The sequence below is a fragment of the Muscardinus avellanarius genome (genome assembly GCF_963383645.1).
Source record: "Muscardinus avellanarius genome assembly, chromosome: 12".
NCBI classification, from domain to species: Eukaryota; Metazoa; Chordata; class Mammalia; order Rodentia; family Gliridae; genus Muscardinus; species Muscardinus avellanarius.
The window spans coordinates 8152125-8174252 of record NC_137798.1 but is presented as its reverse complement, the minus strand read 5'-3'; the positions used below and the strand labels follow the sequence as shown (position 1 = coordinate 8174252).

At 34.6% G+C, this 22128-nt stretch overlaps 1 protein-coding gene across 1 annotated transcript in view; it reads right to left on the bottom strand.

The window, feature by feature from the left end:
- FAM227B (family with sequence similarity 227 member B) overlaps positions 1-22123 on the bottom strand; it is a gene marked incomplete at both ends in the record, with an annotated part of 169385 nt that extends 147262 nt beyond the window's left edge. The window contains 8 exons of the mRNA XM_080707018.1: positions 232-333; positions 3813-3911; positions 6384-6488; positions 7078-7113; positions 13166-13230; positions 15444-15672; positions 19588-19641; positions 22076-22123. Coding sequence (XP_080563144.1) covers positions 232-333; positions 3813-3911; positions 6384-6488; positions 7078-7113; positions 13166-13230; positions 15444-15672; positions 19588-19641; positions 22076-22123 — 738 coding nt within the window. The remainder of the gene's footprint in view (positions 1-231; positions 334-3812; positions 3912-6383; positions 6489-7077; positions 7114-13165; positions 13231-15443; positions 15673-19587; positions 19642-22075) is intronic.
- Positions 22124-22128: the final 5 nt, after the last annotated feature.

Genomic DNA, 22128 nt, shown 5'->3' with positions numbered 1-22128 from the left:
CGCGCAGGTTCGAAGCCAGCCGTGCTGGATTAAGAGACCCTGTTTCCAAATTAAAAAAATATATATATATATAAAAATAGGTCTGGGAGTGTATCCCGGAGGTAGAAACCCTAGTACCACCAAAAAAGAAAGTAGTAAAATATGTTCTCATATGTGTTTAAATAAAATAACTATTTTTACATTTCAGTCTTCTTAAAAATAATTAGCATAGCTGTTAATTTCTATGTTTACCTGAAAGAATGCATCCTTTCGACTTAGAGGTATGCCAATGAAAAGTGTCACGTAACTTTCTGAAATTCTATCAAATAAGTAATCTTGACTTTTTCTGTCAGGCTTAAAAACAAAACATGTATAAAATTAAAGTCAATATTACAGTTTAAAATAGGAATTTATTTGTATAATATCAATAATACTTTTTTCTATTCTTAAAGGACAAATCAGTTGGTATAAAAGGAGTGTGGATTCCAGCTTCCTCACTTGACAGGTGTAGGTCACATATACAATACCTTAAAAGCAGTGCAGTAAAATTAAGTAAGGATCATGTTTTGTGTAATTCTGTATTCCAAGCCCTCAGCACAGTCCCTGGTATACAGAAAGAACACGAACATTTGAGGAATTAGTGAGGGTTCTGCCTAGTAATTGTTATTATGCAAAAGGCGTCTATGACTTAGTTACCTGTACTGTTGTGCACTATTTCAACTCATTCATGCCAGTGATTTCAGTGTGAAATTAGAGCAATTTTTGGGACGTCAGAGCCAGAACTAGTAAAATTGTGACATGATGGTTAAGTTGAAAGTGGTAAATATGTCCTCAAAAGACAGAAATCTAGATATACCGGCAATGTCAATATTGTGGTACAGGCCCTGATTCTTGCTCTAAGAAGAGATCAATTAGAATCTAAATCCATGTGCACAAAAGATAAAGCCGGGAAGAGATGAAGTAGAATCTAAATCCATTTTGCAGAAAAGATGATTTAAAGAGTTCAGATTCACTAATGATGACATTAACTATAAAAGCATAAGCTGATATTGAGGCTTTTGGTAACAAATTCCCAAATTATCAAATTTTATGGCAGTTTTCTATGAAATCAATTTATAGATACATGGAATTTGGAATTTATAAATTTATACATACATAAAACTAAAATGAAGTTAAGATAATACCTAGCTTAATCCTTTACTTCAGTAACTGTACTGATGTTCAGAAAATTGAAGAGAATTATTTAAGATTATCCAGTTAAGTAATGAAGGACCAGAATAGAACCTAAAGCCCAGGTCTCTTAAACTTCCAATACAGCAATCATACCTATTTAACAATATTAATGATGACAGTAATTTTTTTAGTATTGGGGTATTGAGAATTAAACTCAGAAGCATTATATCTTTGAGTGAAACCTCCAGCCTTTTAATTTATTTTTTTGAAACAGATCTCACTAAGTTATTGATGTCCTCACTAACTTGCTGGGGCTGGCCTCCATCCTGTCATCCTCCTGTCTCAGCCTCCCAAATATTGGGATTTAAGGCATATATTATCAATCCAACAACAAGTATTGATCATTTATGTAATGTCTAGCAGTTGTGACTATGTAATAGAGTTGTCTGAGAATTGAGATTATATGTATTTCCTGAAGAAAGCGTGTTTCAGCTACACAATCTACACTTAACAACTATGAAGAGGAGAAAAAAATTATACAAGATAGAAAGGTACAGAATATATCTTTGTTGACTAGGACTCAACCTAATGTCTATGCCAGATGTTTTGTGTATGTTTGATAAGAAAATGCATCTTGCAGCTGTTGACCATTTGGGTTACCGAGATGTCTATTAGCTATAGCTATTTAACATAGGTTAAATTATCCTTGCATTCCAGGAATAAATCCCATTAGTTATGGGGTATAATCCTTTTAATATGCTGCTTGATTGGTTTGCTAGTATTTTGATGATTTTTTGTATTCTTTTTCATCATAAGAGATATTAATTTATATTTTTGTTTTGTTTTATTTTTCTTATAGCGTAGGGTCTTTGCCTGGCTTTGGTGTCATAGAAATGAATCTTAACCCATAGAATGATCCAGAAATTATTCACTCCTCTTCAATTTGTTGAAAGGGTTTGAAGATAGATGTTCCTTCTTTAAATGGCAGCATACTTCATCCGTGAAGCCATCTGAATAGACTACACATCATTAAAAAATTGAGTCAACTTTTGTCAGGATACTACTACTTCTGGGTATCTACCCAAAAGAATGAAAACCAAACTATGTAACTAATGCATGCTTATCTGTGTTCATAGCTGTATAATTCATGATCACCAAACTAGAGAACCAGCCAAGATGTCCATTAACAGATGAATGGATTACAAAACTATGGGATATGTACACAATGGAATTTTGCTCAGTCATCAAGAAGAACAAAATTACATTATTTGCAGGAAAGTGAGTGGAACTGGAAAACAGTATTCTAAGTGAGATTAGTCATAAAAAGTAAAAAAATGGGATGCTTTCCTGAATATGTGGAAGCTAGGGATAAAAAAGGGTCATAGAAGGAACTGTAGACAAGAAAGGAGAAACCATAGATGAGCAAATAAGGCAGCCTAACTGAGGGGATGGGAGGGGAAAGAAAGAAATCCCCTAATACACATGATGTACACTCAGAAACATATCAAAGCCAGTCACTAAGCCAAACACGAGCAGGAGGGAGGGGAGGGAGGGGGAGGGAATGGGGAAGGGCTAACTGGATGATGTGTGCATGTGTGCCTCCACCATCTTGTACCTGATTAAATGTATGACTACAATACAGAAATAAAAAATTTTAAAAATCTATTTTGTATGATGAGTTAAAAATATGACTTTGTAGAAGACATGGCTTTTTGCTGGTGTATAGGTAGAAGTGATGTGCTATCTTTAAGTTTAGGATAACTCAGTAAGGTTCAAAGCATTAGAAATAGAAATTGATTTCATATTAGTTTGAATCTTTCTACAATGTGTATATATGTCAAAACAGTACATTGTACCCCATAACCCTGCACACTTATTATCTGTCAACTTAAGTAAATAAAATATTTCCAGTGCAAAAAAAAATAAAATGTTAAGGGTATTACAATATCCTTACTAAAAATCTTCTAGGTAAACACTGTCTGGTGTGCTGTTTATTCCCAGTCTTACTGTTTCCAAGATATTCCATGCTGTATCTTCTTAATCCTAATCAGAATTTTCACTTTTGTATCAAGTGAAGACCCACTCTCTCTGTAGATAGCATTTTCCAAATTGACCCTCCTTCAATGATTTGCAGGGGGTTTTCTGCTTAGTGTTACCAGTGCATTACAACAGCGAGTAAAGTTATAACTTTAGTATTCATTGCAGTGCTTGATTGCACTAATCTTTTTTTTCCTTCTTTTTTTTTTTTTGATGTACTCAGAATAGAATACAGGGGCATTCTACATTTGAGCTACACCCACAGTCCTATTTTCTTTATTTTGAAATGGGGTCTCTCTAAAATTGCTGAGGCCTCCCTAAGTAGCTGAGGCTGGCCAGGAACCTGCGATCCTCCTGTGTCAGCCTCCCAAGTGCTGGGATTACAAGCGTGCGCCACCACACCTGGCTCACTAATCTTTTTCTGATTAATGAAGATTCAGCATATCTGAAATTCATGTTAACTCCCCTTAGAAAATTTTAAGCAGGGTTTTTATTTTGTGGAATGTTCAAAAATTAATCTCTGTGAAAAGATTCAGAGGAAAATTTTTTACCAGTGTTACCTCTTCTGAAAATGAATTATGGTACAATTTACAAAAGAGAACATCTTAAAAATTATTATTTACCTTAAATTTATGGAGAAACCACCACCAAAAGGAGTCATGTAAAAGAGCAATAGAGGCTTCTGACAGAAAATGAGTCTTCCAGAGTTTAAAAACTTTTTCCTATAAAAAAGAGATGCATGTATATAAAAATATATTCTAAAACATATAAATATGCTTTATAAAGATTATATATTAAATATCTATAGGCCAGCTGGATGTGGTGGTGCATGCTTGTAATCCCAGCACTTGGGAGGCTGACACAGGAGGATCGTAGGTTCCTGGCCAGCCTCAGCTACTTAGTGAGGTCCTCTGCAACTCAGCGAGACCCAGTTTCAAAATAAAGAATAAAAAATAGGGCAGGGGTATAGCTCAGAGGTCAAATGGCCCTGGGTTCCATCCCCAGATCTGCAATATAAATAAATAAATAAATAAATAAATAAATAAATAAATACCAAAAATTCCCAACAGATATTTAACATGAGCCATATATATGTATTAAATTTAATATATTATTATTCTAGTATTTACATTAAAAAGTAAAAGTGAAATTGATTTTTTTTTGTTGTTGGTACTGGGGTTCCTGGAAACCCTTCTACCTCCGGGCTACACTCCCAGACCTATTTTTATACTTTTTTATTTGGAAACAGGGTCTCTTAAGCCAGTACAGCTGGCTTCGAACCTGTGTGATCCTCCTGTCTCCGCCTCCCAAGCGTGGGGATTACAAGTGTGCGCCACCACACCCGGCTGTGAAATTAATTTTAATGATATATTTTGTTTAATCAAATATTTTTAAACTACTGTTATCTCAACATATAACTGATACAAAAAATGATTAATGAAATATTTTGAATTCTTTTTTCATACCAAGTATTTGAAATATGGCATATATTTATACTTAGCCTTATCTCAATTTAATCATTGAATTTTAGACAGGTATGGCATGCTTATAATCGCAGTATTTAGAAGGCTGAGACAGGAGGATCACAGGTTCGAGGCTAATTTCAAATAATGAGTAAGGCCCTATGAAACTCAGTGAGACCCTGTTTCAATTTAGAACTGGGGGTGTAGCTCAGAGGTAGAATGCCAAACATTAAATTTTCATCAGAAATGTTAGATGATTATTTAGAATTCATAAAATTTAGTTACAATTTTGTTCCAATAAACAATTGAAAGATTTAGTAATTGAGTCATATGCTAGTTTTTAGATTTGTATATCTCTTTATTTAAAGTAAAATAAAAACTCGGGTCCTCAGTCCCATCAGCTACATTCCTTAGCACAATAACCCCATTTGGCTAATGTGGCTAATGACTATTCAAAAGATTGACATAGGATAGACCAAGATTAGTCAAAATGTAAGATAGATACATGCCATAATTTCTCCCTATTTTCACTGAAAAAAAAAACCAACAATTAATCATAGAATTTTATCCCAACAAGCCCTTCCCCCCAAATATGTCTAAATTCCCTCTAGACAAACAATGAATTGAAATTGGTATAGAAGTTCAAATCTATTTACAGTGACTACTAGCAACTATATATTTTGGTTGAATCACATAGATTCAATAGATCATTTTATGCTCCTATTCACAGAAGATATTAAATACTAGATTTAGTAGAACTCCACATTTCTTGCAATGGAATCCATACATAACAATTCTTGTTTTTCAGGCACAAAGCCACAATAAGGACACACAATTTTTTTATGGTAAGGATTTCTCGACTGTGGATTCTTTGGGGCACTTCTTTTCAATGGTGTGGACCTCAGTGGTTACAGCTTCAACTGAGATTTAGCGTTTTCTATATATAAATAACATAAGTAATTTATATAAACATGAAAAGTAGAGAAGTGAAATACAGAGGTAATTAAATACAGAGGGAATGAAATCAACTCCATCCCACCCCTGGCAATCACTGGCCATTGCCCTAGTTATTTTTTTTATAACAGCAACCTTTCATCCATTATTACTCTGTAGGGATACTACAAAAAATACCCCACAACAATTTTTTTTTTTTATGGTACTGGGGATTGAATCCAAGGGCATTCTACCTCCCAGTTACAACTTCAGCCCTCTTTTTTATTCTTTTATTTGTAACAGGGTCTCACTAAATTGCAGAGGGCCTCACTAAGTAGCTGAGGCTGGCTGTGAACCTGCGCGATCCTCCTGTGTCAGCCTCCCAAGTACTGAGATTACAAGCGTGTGCCACCACGCCTGGTTCCCCAAAACATTTTTAAGCTTAAAAGGAATATACAAAGGACTTACGGAAAAGGGCTCTTATTAATTATTTGGGAGTCAAAGTAAGAAGCTAAACTTTTCTGAGTTGATAGAAAGAAGAGGAAAGGATAGAGAGGGGAAAGCACCTGTTACAGTCATATGTCAAGACAGTGACACTAGCATCCTAAGACTCCAGAGGCACCACGTGTAATACATTCTAGGTAAGCAGGATGTTAGATACCACGCTTCCCTGCCAAACTTAATGAGCTGAGGATTAAATATTGCTTAAAGCCTAACTTATCATAGCTTTGAATAGGTATGATTCATTAATTCATGTTCTCAAATTTAATTATACGATAAAATGAAATATTTACATACCTCAAAATTATGGGCCTTTAAAATAAAAAGGTAAATTCGTTTAGCATCCAAATGTCTGGGTAACCGAGTAATCTCAGTTGCCTTGAATCCTGGAAAGTTGCAGCCCTAGAAAAATGGAAAATATTATAGAATAGTAATTATTTCTCTCCTCAGTAGTCTCATATGAATATAGAACACAGATAAATATTTAAACACCACCCAACTAATGTAATTATTTTATTTTACATAGTGATATAAAATACAATAATTTATTTTATAATTTAACTATATAAAATTTAATGTAAAATGTATTACTATGTTTTACATTAATGTAATTATTTTGTTTCACATTACTATATTATTACTATATTATATAGGCTATATAGATAGATATTCTTAGGATATCCTAAGATAGATATCGTAAGAAAAAATCTTTATATTTTCTGCTTCCAATGAAATTTAGTGCCCTTTATATTCATATGCCAAATCCAGAGCAAAACAAAGTCCCATTTCAAAACCAATTTTGGCATGTACACAAATGTTAGCTACACCTCACATAAAGACAAGTAAATGGAGCGGAAAGACGAATCTTCTATACCTGTTTCCAAACTCGCTTTCCTGGGGCCCCAACTATATTTATAGCTATATCTACATTGTTGTGAACATTCTTCTAGCCCCACAGATATACCATCTGGCAGAAAGAAAATTTAAATACCTCTATATTCTTCTCTGTCTCCATTTCATCTGAGAGCTAGAAAACATTTAAAGTAGAATCTTTAAAACTCTATGTTATTTACATTTGAAAAGCCTATAAAAATCCAATAAAATGTTTATATTTAACAATAAGAATTATTATAAAATCTTTTGTTCGTATTATTTATCTAAAGGTAATTTCAATAGATTTTGAAAAGTTATTTGATAAAGTTTGACAGTCAGAATCTTAAAAGTCCTTTTGAATAAAAATTTTAATGAGTAAAACAACTGCCAGAGTTCCAATGTTCCCACCATCTAAAGCAGGTTGTTTTGGCCTTTTTAACATTTGCTTCAAGCCTATAGTTTAAAAAAATACATATTTATATGTAATAAAAAATAAAGCTTGGATTTCCTTTTATCATGATCTCTAATTCTATCCTTTTGTTCTCCCTTCATTGAGAAAGTCACTATATTATTTTTTTGTTTCTATCCCTTCCATTTCATTTAAAACACACACACATATACACACAAAGAACAGAGACTTCACATGTGCCTTGAAATTTAAAGAAATGGTACCAGTTATACATATTACTTGGAAACTTGCTTTTAGTCACTTCATATTAGTTTAGACAATCTACTAAAGTTGCTATTTAGTTAGGTTGGCCAGGGGTTTATCAATTCTATTAATCTTTTCAAAGAACCAACTTTTTGTTTTATTGATTCTTTGAATTGTTTTTTTGTTCTCTATTTCGTTTATTTCTGCTCTAATTTTGATGATTTCTTGTCTTCTGCTGGCTTTGGGAATAGACTGTTGCAGAATTTCTAGATCCTTGAGTTGTGTCATTAGGTTCTTTACTTGGTGGTTCTCCTTTTTATGTGGACACTCAATGCAATAAACTTTCCTCTTAGATAATCAACTCAAATTATCAAAATTAGAAATGAAAAAGGAGATATCACCACAGATAGTGAAGAAATTCAAAATATTATCAGAAACTACTTTAAAAATTTATACTCCAATAGATTTGAAAACCTGGATGAAATTGACAGATTTCTAAGCACAGTTAACCTTCCTACACTCAACCAAGAGCACATAGCAAGCCTAAACCAACCAATAACAACCAAAGAAATAGAAATGGCAATAAAAATTCTTCCACCAAAGAAAAGCCCAGGCCCAGATGGGTTCCCAGCTGAATTCTACAAAACCTTCAGTGAACAACTAATACCAATACTGCATAACATGTTCCGGGAAATTGAAAGAGATGGAACTCTTCCAAATTTCTTCTTATGAAGCCAGTATCACATTAATCCCCAAACCAAATAAAGATACCTCAAGAAAGGAAAACTACAGACCAATATCCTTAATGAACATAGATGCAAAAATTCTAAACAAAACACTAGCTATACGCATTCAAAACTATATCAAGAGAATAATACATCATGACCAAGTCGGTTTCATCCCAGAAAAACAAGGCTGGTTCAACATACACAAATCAATACATGTTATTCACCACATAAATAGAACCAAGAACAAAAAACAAATCATCATAGCAATAGATGCTGAAAAAGCATTCGACAAAATCCAACACCAAAAAATTGGGATAGAAGGAAACTACCTCAACATCATCAAGGCAATATACTGCAAACCCAAAGCCAACATTATATTGAATGGGGAAAAACTGCAAGAATTTCCGTTACAGTCAGGAACAAGACAAGGATGCCCACCATCACCACTCCTTTTCAATATAGTTCTTGAGATTCTTGCTGCAGCAATCAGACAAGAGAAGGAAATCAGTGAAATTCACATAGGAAGAGAGGAATTAAAATTATCCTTATTCGCAGATGACATGATCCTCTATCTGGAAGACCCAAAGAACTCAACCAAAAGACTTCTGGAGCTGATTGACAAATTCAGCAAAGTCGCAGGTTACAAAATCAACCTAAAGAAATCAGTGGCTTTTCTTTATGCCAACAACGAATCCACAATGAAAGAAATAAAAACAATTCCATTCACTATAACCTCAAAACCAATAAAATACCTAGGAATAAACCTAACCCAAGATGTAAAAGACCTCTACAACAAAAACTATAAAACATTAAAGAAAGAAATTGAAGAAGACCTTGGAAGATGGAAAGATCTCCCGTGCTCATGGATAGGCAGAATAAATATCATCAAAATGGCCATTCTGCCAAAACTGATCTATAGGTTCAATGCAATTCCCATTAAAATACCAGTGACATTCTTCAGAGACCTAGAAAAATCAATCATGAACTTCATATGGAGAAAGAAAAGACCTAGAATAGCCAAAGCAATTCTCAATAACAAGAAACACGCAGGAGGCATTACAATCCCAGACTTCAAACTATACTATAGAGCAATAGTAGTAAAAACAGCATGGTACTGGCACAAAAACAGATATACTGACCAGTGGATTAGAATAGAAGATACAGAAACAAACCCACACATCTTTAGTCAATTAATCTTCGACAAAGGGGCCAAACACATACGCTGGAGAAAAGACAGCCTTTTCAACAAGTGGTGCTGGGAGAACTGGCTAACCATTTGTAAAAAGATGAATCTAAACCCCTATATCTCACCAAACACAGGAATCAACTCAAGATGGATCAAAGACTTAGAAATTAGACCTGAGACAGTGAAGTTAGTAGAGGAGAGCATAGGTTCAACACTACAACATATTGGCACAGGCAGTAACTTTCTCAACAAAACCTCCAAAGCTCAGGAAATTAAAGCAAGAATAAACAAGTGGGATAACATCAAACTAAAAAGTTTCTTCTCATCAAAGGAAACTATCAATAACCTAAAGAGGAAGCCTACAGAATGGTAAAGGATCTTTACCAGCCACCATTTTGATAGGGGGCTAATATCCAGAGTATAAAAAGAGCTCAAAAGACTCTACACTAGCAAAACAAACAACCCAATCAAGAAATGGGCAAATGAACTAAATAGACACTTCACAAAAGAAGAGATACAAAGGGCTAATAGATACATGAAAAGATGTTCTTCATCACTGGCCATCAGGGAGATGCAAATCAAAACTACACTGAGATTCCATCTAACCCCAGTCAGAGTAGAAGCATAAAAAAATCAAACAACAACAAATGCTGGTGAGGATGTGGGGAAAGAGGAACTCTTTTACACTGTTGGTGGGAGTGCAAACTAGTTCAACCACTATGGAGATCTGTGTGGAGATTCCTAAGAAAGGTGGGAATAGATCCACCATATGATCCAGCTATACCACTCCTGGGTATCTTTCCAAAGGGGTTGAATTTAGAGAACTACAGCAACATATGCATACCTATGTTCATAGCAGCACAATATGTAATAGCCAAAATATGGAACCAACCCAGGTCTCCATCAACAGATGAATGGATAGCAAAACTGTGGGAAATACACACAATGGAATTCTATTCAGCCATAAAGAAGAACAAAATTATATCATTTGCAAGAAGATGGAAAGCCCTGGAGAACATTATGTTAAGTGAGATCAGCCAAGCACAAAAGAAGAAGATACATATATTTCCTCTAATATGCCCAAACTAGGAAACACAAAGGATACCAGTGGGACTCCAGTTATTGAAGGGGAAATACTAGCTAAGTTTGGATGGTAAGATAGGAGAGGAGGAAGGTCGGTCTTGATTAACGAGGGTCTACACCTGAACATGTGTAAAATTATGAATAAGACATGGTTAACCTGGACAACCATTGGTGGGAGGGGGGAAAGGAAAACGGGGGCGGGGGGAGAGGGCATCAAATATAGTGTAAATGTATACTATTTACGTTCAATAAAAAAAATTGTTATAAAAATAATAATAAAAAAATAAAGTTGCTATTTATGTAATTAATTAATTTCCATATAGCTTTTCTATCAACTCTAACTAGTCTCCTCTGCATAAAATAAATAATAAATAAAGTGATAAAATTTTGCAGGAAACTTTTGCAAAGTATCCAAAGAAGAAATGGTATCTTTACATTCTATACATTTTTTTAAACTAGAAAGAAAAATAACCTCGGTTTTGAAGTTAGTATAATCTTGATACTAAAATTTACTGCAGACAATACAGGAAGTAATAATCATATAATAAAACATAGTTAAAATATTTAAATAAAACAAAAAAATCAAATCTGTTAATACACTAAAAAAAGTAAAGCTTCAAACAAAATCTATTACATTCACAGAATAACAGATGAAAGTAGCTTCTGTTCTCTCTACAGTGGACTCATTTTTATCGTTTCAAACCATTGGGATTTCTTTATGTTTTGGGGGACCATAATATCTCTAATCTACATTTATATCAGTATCCATACAGTCTTATGTCTTTAACAAATTAGAAAAAGAAATACATTTCTTAGTGAGAAAATATAAGTACTTAAAATTATATTTAGAAGTACTAATATCCTCTCCCTTAATGTAAGAGAAAAAGAAATTTATAATGTTGTTGAATAATATCTATATAGCAATAATAATTTCCTATAAACCCCAAAAAACCCATTTAATAACATCATGGAAAATTATATCACTGATATTATTAATGAAAATTTAAGATACCAAGAGACAATATAAAGGAAATGTGTAGAACTTATTATATAGAAAAAATTATACCCATTTATTGATGGACTTGAAATAAAATGATTATATTTTAGGCCCATACACAAAAATAAATGCCAGATATGTTCAAGTATTTTTAAAATACTGTAAGAATGCAAAAGAACATGTGTGATTATATTTATCCCTGTGCAAAAGGAAGCTTTCTAGTATATCATGTAACCAAAGGCATAAAATTGTAGTAAAAATTACCTATGTGTGAAAATATAAAATTCTATAGAACAACAAAACCTTACGGCTAACAGAAAATGGGACAAGTATAATAATTATTACTGAGAAAAGTTAACATATTAAAAGCATAAGCATCACCCAGAAATAAAAATAATCTAAAAAATGGTCAGTTCATAACAGGTAGTTTATAATAAAAACACAAAGGTAAAAAAAGAAATCCAATGAACTTCATAAGGGCAAGGTATACAGCTTACAAAACTTTTGTCTCTCAAGCTAGTAATCATTAAATAAAATATTTAATGTTGGCAAAGAAATGAGTAAAATACCAAACAATTGTTAAATAAAAAGTGTTGCTTTGTAGAGCTATATATAAAAATACAATATATATCAAATATATATCTTATTGAAACACTTGGAACTTCCATTTTCTTTTCAAATTGTTTCTGCATTTAATAAAATTTAAAACAACATCTGATTTTTCTGAAAAAAGTAATTCACCTATAAATTATAAAATTATGAATTCTAATATTTTAGTGTTTATGTTTTTATTTCTCTAAAATTTCCACCTTAGTAATTTATAATGAGAAATAAAAGCCAAAAGTTATTTTGAAATTTCTTTTCTTCTTTTTTTTTTTTTTGGTACTGGGGATTGAACTCAATGCCACTCTACCTCTGAGTTATACCTCCAGCCCTATTGTATATTTTATTTGGAAACAGGGTCTCACTAAGTTGTGGAGGGTCTCACTAAGTAGCTGAGGCTGGCCAAAAACCTGTGATTCTCTGGTCTCGGCCTCCCAAGTACTGGGATTACAAGCATGTGCCACCACAACTTTTTATTTTGAAATTTAAAAATAAGAAACGAGGTAGGCTAGTTAGTGGTGACAGACACTTAAAAAAAGTCTTTCTAGCTTTTATTATGCATTATTAAGGTGTATTTTTGAAAGAAACTAAGTATTTATAAGCAATTATAAAGCCTGCTATAACTTTAATCAAAACCTCAAGGAGATTAAAAATTGACACATATAAAGGTCATAAAAAGAATCATTAACTTTTCTAAAGGCAGAGAATTGATATCTATACTAAAGTATAAGATACTATAAATGATTAAAAGCCCAAAGGATGGCAAATAACTGTAGTGATAGGACGAGGCCAACACTGAGTATGAAATTAAGATGCGTCCACATATTTTCAAACATAGAAAAATGTAATTGTCAGGTAACAAAAGACTATTTTAAAAATGTTATCAGGGCATAAATGTGCTTACAGTTTCTATGAAAATACAAATTTCAGAGGATGATAAGAATAATAATATCATACCATTATCTTCTTTTGTTTACCATACTTCTTTAGGAATGCCTTGTATCTTTCCAAGTTTTTATTACCTTAAAAAAAGATTCATAACATATGTAAATATATCCTCTAAAAATGAAATTTTAAATACTTTATAGAAATTAAATACAAACTATTCAATTAGATCAACTGCTGATTTTCATAAAAGACCTTTTCAATGAATAATGTAGGACTCTTATATGTCTTCTGTTCCCTCCTGTTTTCTGAAATATTGTATTCCACCTAATGTGAGTGTGGCACCTACTGCTGTATCTGACGTTTATCTCCATTGTTCTGCAGAGGCTGAACAAGGCAACATTTTTAAAATAGCTCATCCAACTGACTTTTAGTCAGTTGTTTCATGGTTACCTTAAATATTGCAAAAGCCGGGTGTGGTGGCGCACCCTTGTAATCCCAGCATTCGGGAGGCTGAGACAGGAGGATCGAGGTTCGCGGACAGCCTCCGCTACTTAGTAAGGCCTTTTGCAACTTAGTGAGACCCTGTTTCAAAATAAAGAATAAAAATAGGATAGGTAGGAGATGTAGCTCGGAGGTCAAATGCCCCGGGTTCCATTCCCAGATCTGAGATATATATATATATATATATATATATATATATATATATATATATATATATATATACATATATATATATATATATACATATATATATATGTATGTATATATATATATATATATATATTGCACAATACTATGGGGGTGCTGTCTTATGGGGGCTTTGAAGTTACATAAACTAGATTTGAAGCTGGGCATGGTGGCACATGCTTGTAATCCCAGTACTTGGGAGGTTGAGACTGGAGGATTACCTGCTCAGGGCCACCTCAGCTATTTAGCGAGGCCCTCTGCACCTTAGTGAGATCCTGTTTCAAAATTAAAAAAAAAAAAAAAAAAAAGTAGGGCTAGCTCAGTGGTACAAAGCTCCCGGGTTTAATTCCCATCACTGCAAAAAAAAAAAAAAAAAAAAAAAAAAAAAATCCCCAGAAACAACAAAAAGCTAAAAAACTAGATTTGAATTTAATCTCTGATATTTACATATTGAGGGCAATAAATAGGTATAAAGTTATTTTTAAAGCAGGAGGAAGGTATAAAAATATATTCATGTTATTTTCTGCTTATTTGTAGATATTTCTTTACAAAAGAATTTTTGTTTGTGTGTATGCACATACCTGAGCTACACAGATGTATATGTATACATGTCGGCAGGTGCTGTATATATGCAGCATTCTGCATATACACGCACTCTAAAATGAAAACGTTTAGATTCTGTATATGTATACTCACAACACTCTGAAAATGCATGTACACATGAGATATATATAGCTTATATAAAATTTAAAAATGATGAAATTTAAAGAAATTTAGAATTCAACATGAAAACATTGAGTGAATTTAGTAGTAGTATATTTAAATGTTATCAGAATTTTAAAAATCTAAAGTCGGAATAAGAATATTAAATCATCTAAATAATATACCATATCAAATTTATTTAATACATAGAAAATACTTTATAACCAAAACTATCTTTCTTAATGATTTCGTATGTTTGTCCATTAAGTCAGGAATAAGACAGGAATCACCATTAATATTTAAATGTTAATACAATTAGATGAGAAAAAAGTTATACAAACTCTGAAAAGAATAAAAGTTTATCCTAAGTTGCAGATGTGCCTTTACCTCATTTCAAATATACTTTTATTTATTTTTATTTATTTAATAGTACTCCAACGAGCTAACCTAGCCCATGTTGGCCAAGTCTTTTCCCTCCTACTTTTGGAACAGAACAGAAATTCCTGTTCTTCTGTCTTGACCACACCGACTGTTCTCGGAACATGGTTGATGCAGTCTCGTCTCACCCATCCTCCATTGCGTGTCCCCCAGCTTAACAAAGTTCTCAACTCTTTCAGTTTTGTCCTAATAACTTTAAAACCGCATTTCAGCCGGGCGTGGTGGCGCATGCTTGTGATCCCCGCGCTTGGGAGGCGGAGACAGGAGGATGGCGCAGGTTCGAGGCCAGCCGCGCTCGCTTAAGAGACCCTGTTTCCAAATTTAAAAAAATATATAAAAATGGGTCTGGGAGTGTAGCCCGGAGGTAGAAGGGCTTCCAGGAACCCCAGTACACCACCAATAAATAAATAAATAAATAAATAAATAAATAAATAAATAAACAAACACACACACACACACACACACACACACACACCCCACAACTGACCATTACTTAACTCATATAAAAATAAGGCTTAACTTGTCTTGGAAATCATTCTGTTGCACTGGAATAATTTGGAAGCATGATCTTGCAAAAGAAGTGAGCATTCCCTCAGCCTTGCATCCATGCTGGTGACTTCTTCAAACACTCGAGGGACATTTTCCCACAGGTGGGAATAAATGGAAATAAATGAACTATCTTCTTTCATTTTGCTCAGAGTATATGCAAATTTATTTTCTCCTAAATTCATCTTCCTGGGCCAATAATCCTATAAATAATGAAAAATAAACAATTTAAGTAATTTTTTTATTGGTGCACTGTATTCATACATCATAATGGTATAAAGAAAATACTTTTGTAGACATACATGCACACATCGCCCAGTCAGCCCCCACCCGATCCCCACCCCGTCCCCTCCCCATCCCTCCTTCCCATGCTTGGCTTAGTGGTTGACGTCTAGTTTTATAGCAATTTATCCAATATTAACGATAATAATCTCACAAAACAGTTTCATTTGTCTGATACCAAGCTTCTGATAACATAAAGATAACAGTTTAATATTTCTTTTTGCTTTCTTTCTTACCAGAGAATTTTTTTTCTTTTCTTTTTTTTTAGGTGAAGCTATCATACATTTATTTATTTATTTTTCAGAAAAAATCTATCCTAATATGGAATATGGACTCTAGATACCCAAAACAATCTCAAAGAAGAACAAAGCTAGAAGATGTATATTTTCTGATTTCAAACCATATAAAGCTAAATAATTGAAACAGTGTAGTACTGTTCCAGAGGCAGATATATAAACCATTGGAGTTAAATACAAGCCTAGAGATAAATTCTTCCCTATATTGTCAAGTTATTTTTGACAAGGTTTCCACGAACATTTGGTGGAGGAAATAATAATCTAACTAAATATTGTTGAAAAATAATAATTACATGAAAAATAATAAAATTGGACCCTTACCTAATCCCATATACAAATATTAACTCAAAATAGATAAAAGACCTAAATATAAATCTTAAGACTATAAACTTTTAGAAGAAAATCTGGGTCATAAAACCTCACAACAATGAAATTGGCAGTGATTTCTTGGATATGATTTCAATGGTGCAGGCAACAAAAGGGTAAATAAACTCCCTAAAAAATAAAAAAATATTGTATATCCAAAGACAATGTAAACAGAGTTAAAAGTTACTGATAGAATAGGATAAAGGTATATTAATATTCCAACTAGAAATCTTAAAATTAGCAACAATAAAAGCAAACAATACAATTTAGAGATAGGTAAAAGACTAACATAAATAATGAATCTCCACAGATAACCAATCTTAGTTGTCTGTTGGATGGAAAATCTTGTTTCTCTGGCTCTGGTGTGTGTTACCTATTTCTTCTTTGTAGTTAATCTCTTTGAGTATTTTCTCTAATGCTGGTTTTGAAGACATAAATTCCTTCAGTTTCTGTTTGTCATGGAAGCTTCTTATTTCCCCATCTAATTAGATAGAAAGTTTTGCTGGGTAGGAAATTTTTGGCCGGAAGTTGTTTTCTTTCAGAGTTTGGAATATGTTACTCCAAGCCCTTCTGGCTCTCATGACTTGGTTTGGGAAGTCTGGAGTGATTCTAATTGGTTTGCCTCTGAATGTCACTTGGCCCTTTGCTTTTGTTGCCTTTAAGATTCTCTGCTTGGCTTCCACAGTGGTCATTTTGACAATTATGTGGCGTGGGGATCCTCTTCTCTGATCCTCTCTAATGGGAGTTCTATAACTTTCCTGGACCTGTGTATCGACCTCTTGCTCTATTTTTGGAAATTTTTCTGCTATTATTTCTTTGAAAAGATTGTTAATCCCTTTGGTTTCACCATCTTTTCTCTCCTCTATTCCAATTATTCTTAGGTTAGCTCTCTTAAAATGGGCCCATATTTCTTCAATGTCATATTCCTGCTGTCAGATTTTTTTTTTTAATTAGAAACTATGCACTCATTTTTTGAATGATCATCTTCTAGGAGCGAGATTCTATTCTCCATGTGGTCTAATCAGTTGTTTGTACTTTGAATTGAGGTCTTTACTTCATTAATTGCATCCTTTATCTCTCTTTGGCTCTCTCTGAATTCTTTTTGAAACACCTCTATTATTTCTACAGTTATTTTCCTGATTTGATCTTCTAGAAATCTCTGAATTTCTGTTTTATCAGGTTCTGATGTTGTGGGGTTGTGGGCATTCATTGCTCAATTGTTATTCCTCTTTCCCATGATTTCGGAAGTTTGTGCCTTCTCTGGGTTCTTCCCTTGGGTCACTACGACTTCACTTAAGGTGCTCTGGATCTCGAGTCTATGGTATCTCAGTTCCCACTACTCCTTTACTGGGTTGTATCGCAGAGTCTCAGACCCTGGGAGTTAATCGAGGCTGCTTTAGACCGTGGGGGGTGCCAGGTTGGGCGTTCTCCTATGGTGTGATAACTCTGCCACCGCCACTCCCCCACTGGGTCAAGTCCCTGGGAATATAGTACTGGGATTTCTCCTCTAGGGGCCCCAATTTGACTCACTGTTGAGTGCGCAGATGGAGCTGTCATGGACTCGGTGAATTTGCTGCTGCCGCCGCCGGTAACAATATGGCGCCGCTGCTGTGCCCTCGGCCGTGAGGCTGGCGTATTTCTTTTCTGTTTTTGAACTCCACTCTGGGTCCCTGCAGGGTGTGCCCTGAGCCCAGCCCCTGGGAGCTTTAGATACTCCCTGCGCTGAGAAATCTGCTGAATCCCACCCGGCTTTCCGCAGCGGCTCACCTCGGCCCGCTGTCTGTCCGCCGCTCCTCTCTGGAGCTTGGTGGGCTGTTATGTGCGTTGGTCTGGTGCCGTCTGGTGAACTCAACGCTGCCGCCAGCAGTAAGGTTCTGCTGCCGCGTTCTTGGGCGTGAGGCCGGCGTATCTCCTCTCTGGTTTCTGAGCCCCGTTATGAGTTCCCTTCCTCTCTGGAGCCTGGTGCTGCAAGGCAAAATGGCGCCCGCCGCTTCACGCCGCGGCTCCGGCTGCAGCACTGCGGTCTGGTTTCTGGTGTCTCATTTTTCCAGCCCTCTTTTTCTCTGTCTCTTAAAATTACATTTTTTGTTTCTCTGCTGATGGTGTTTTCTGGCTATGAAAGGCGCTGATTTTGTGGTAATAGAGATTGGTTGTTAGCGGGGCTCATAAGCCCTGTTTTGCTCCATCGCCATCTTCCCGGAATTCCTAAGATTCCAATTTAAGTAATTTTCTTTCTTTTTTTTTTTTTTTTTGTAGTCCCGGGGATTGAACTCAGAGATTTCTACCTCTGGGCTGAACCTTTTTATTTGGAAATGGTCTTGTTAAATTGCTGAGGGACTTACTAAATTATGGAGGCTGGCCTGAAACCTGTGATTCTCCTGTTTCAGCCTCCCAAGTACTGGGATTATAAGCATGTGCCAACACGCTCAGTTTAAGTCTTTTTTTCCTACTTTTAATTTTTTATTGGTGCATTGTAGTCTTACATGCACTGTGGTGCATGTACATCATAGCCAAGTACAAGATGGTGGAGGCATATATGCACACATCAGCCAGTTAGCCCTTCCCCAGTTACTATCCCCTCCCCTCCCTCTCCCTCCTTCTCATGTTTGGCTTAATGATTGACTAAGTCATTTTTAATAATTGTAAATAATAGAGCTCAAAAACAAGGAACTAAAATTGAGTCTGTATTCTACAGTATTGTTCTCATTAATGTTTTTAAGAAAAATGTAAACAATTTAAATACTTCAGAAAAAGGTGCTGGAGCTTTATAAACATTTTTAATCACTTGAGAATAAATATATATGATGGCCCTTCATCCTTTAATACTTTATTATATATTTCAAATAACAAAAACACTTCCCTACATAACAATATAACATCAGAATCAGGAAATTGGCATCAATACATTGTTTCTCTCTAATCTAAGGTTCTACTGAAGTTTTTTCACTTGAACTAATAAGCCCTTTATAGAAAAAGAATCAAGTTCAAAATTATATTGAGGACTCACATGTCTTTTTAATCACTGAAAGAAAATATTTACAAATACTATTCTCAATGAAAACATATTTTCTTGAATTTCTATTCTTAAAGCTTTTATCCTAAGCTTTTCACATTTTCATATCTGATATTTTATATATATACATACACATACATGAAGTAGGATGGTTTACTTACCCAATTTTGATACTTTAAGAATTCTTCAAAGCTTTTTGGAGGTAGTTGCATTTTCTAATGAAGTAAAATTAACATTAGTCATTGACATAAATTTAAGCTGTGTACAATATTTATGCATATTTTACTTGAGTAAAATATGGTAATGCACTTAATTTATAATTTCAGAGATATAAGCATGATTAGATATTCATTTTCTATGCCCTTGCACTTTGAAAAAGGACAAAGATAAATATTTAAATTCCGAGCCTCTAAGCCAAATTCTAAAGTTTATTGTTTTATATACTACCCATAGAGAAGAACTTTACATGAATCTTAATGAATGTTCTCATATCAAGTTCCTACAAGAATTCCAAGATATTTTAGGCTATTTTAAATATATGTAGTATATCCAGAGTCAAAAATACGTGTTTTTCTTCCTGAAGAGCTATTTTCAAAATATCACCCTAGTGAAATAGTGAGCACAATTTAAATATCTGAATGTTTCTACCTAATAAGTAATAATCCCAATTTTATTATGTAGTCATTTCTTTGTGGGTTAAAAGGTATTCAATGTTAGACAAATTAATTTTGAGTCCCAATCTTGAACTTTCTTGCCTTAGAAATTTTACACACATTTCTCCTTATGTTTAGAAGTCTATGAGTCCCAAATCCTTTCCTTCCAATACGTTCTTGGCCTATTTAGCCCTTATTTCAAATGTCAGATTAATAGTCATTTTTTTCTAGGACGCATTCATTGGCCCACCAAAAATGTCTCTCCATGGTAACACACAACAAATCCATATCTTTATGAGAATGAATTTATGGTACACTCATATGGGTGATTTATTAGAATTTAACACAGTGAATGTCCCAGAGTCCGTGAGTACTTTCAATGCACACGAATTACCAAATAAATAAGGATATGAATGTGAGAAATGTAGAGGTATTTGAAAAATAACAAAAATATTTCTAGAGAAGGAAAAACCAGTGAGAAGGCAAAAATAAGGGGAATTCAGAAATCTGGAAGCCATGACGACATGGCCAAAGGGGTTGCATCACATTTTAATTTGCTAAAACACCTACTAAACATCATATATAAAATGGTAAAGATGATAAAACCACAGGCAGGGCTGTGCTTCGCAAAATCTACTACACATCTGAAAGAGAAGGGAGTATTTCATTCTTTCAATATTGCTTGAAATATCTCATGAATTTAAGTTAATACGTAACTGATACTAAAATTAAAGGTTATATGTGACAACCATTACAGAAAATGTGTTGGTATAAAAGCAAAGATGCATAGGTCTGTCCCACAAGTTTTATGGAAAAGTGTTCTTTGGGACTAGTCAGATTGAAAAGGGTAAGAGATGTAAGAAATGGAATTGACAAAGGACTTGGAGACAAAAATACTCATGATATAATAGCTTTAGGGATATCCAGTTAAGCAGTTTAACTAGAAGGAACTAGTGAAACTTTTTTGTTTGTTTGTTTGTTTGTTGTTGTTGTTTGGTGGTACTGGGGTTCCTGGAAGCCCTTCTACCTCCGGGCTGCACTCCCAGACCTATTTTTACATTTTTATTTGGAAACAGGGTCTCCTAAGCCAGCGCGCGCGCGGCTGGCTTCGAACCTGCGCCATCCTCCTGTCTCTGCCTCCCAAGCGCAGGGATGACAAGCGTGCGCCACCACGCCCGGCCAAGTGGAACGTTTTTTAATGCACAGAATATAAAGGAGCCTAATTAATACAATTTGTTTTTTATTATTATTTTTTTTGCGGGTCTGGGAATGGAACCCAGGGGCATTCAACCTCCGAGCTACACCTCCTGCCCCATTTTCTATTCTTTATTTTGAATACTGGGTCTCAGTTGCAGAGGGCCTCACTAAGTAGCTGAGGCTGTCCGCCAACCGCGATCCTCCAGTCTCAGCCTCCCAAATGCGGGGATTACAAGTGTGTGCCACCGCGCCCGGCTAATTAACACAATTTAAATGTTGAGTTTTTCCTTCTAATGGTTTTCAAACTACTTCTAGTTTAAACTGAAATGAAGACTCACATTTCAATTAATGGGTATTAGAAAATGAATTTAAAAAGTACAACCTGCATAGGAAGGTTCCAGCTAATTTCAATATAAAATCGCTAAGTTCTCCGGGGTAAAGGTAAAAAGGTGGCGAGGAATAAATTGACTTCATCTTTTGGTAGGGTACAAAAAAATGTTCCATGATAACAACCAGAAAAACCTGGACCAAAGTTTAATGAAAATCTGTGGATGCCAGGTAAGCACAACCAGTTACATCATTTGTGAAAACTTAGAATCACTTTTTCAAAAGTGATTTCAAGAAGATGTCCTCAGCGCACTAAACCAAGGGCAAGATCCTTCTCAGCCCCTGGCCCTCTGCCACAGCAGCAGGGATTTCAGGCCCATGGCCAGCTCTGCCTGGAAGCCTTCCTGATCTAAAATCCAGAGAGAAATGTGCCGCTTAATAAGTAAGCATAAATCTGTGACAGCTTCCTTACCTGGGAGCCCCCTTTGTTCATCCAGTGAGGCTTTCCTTGGCCTGCCATGGTGC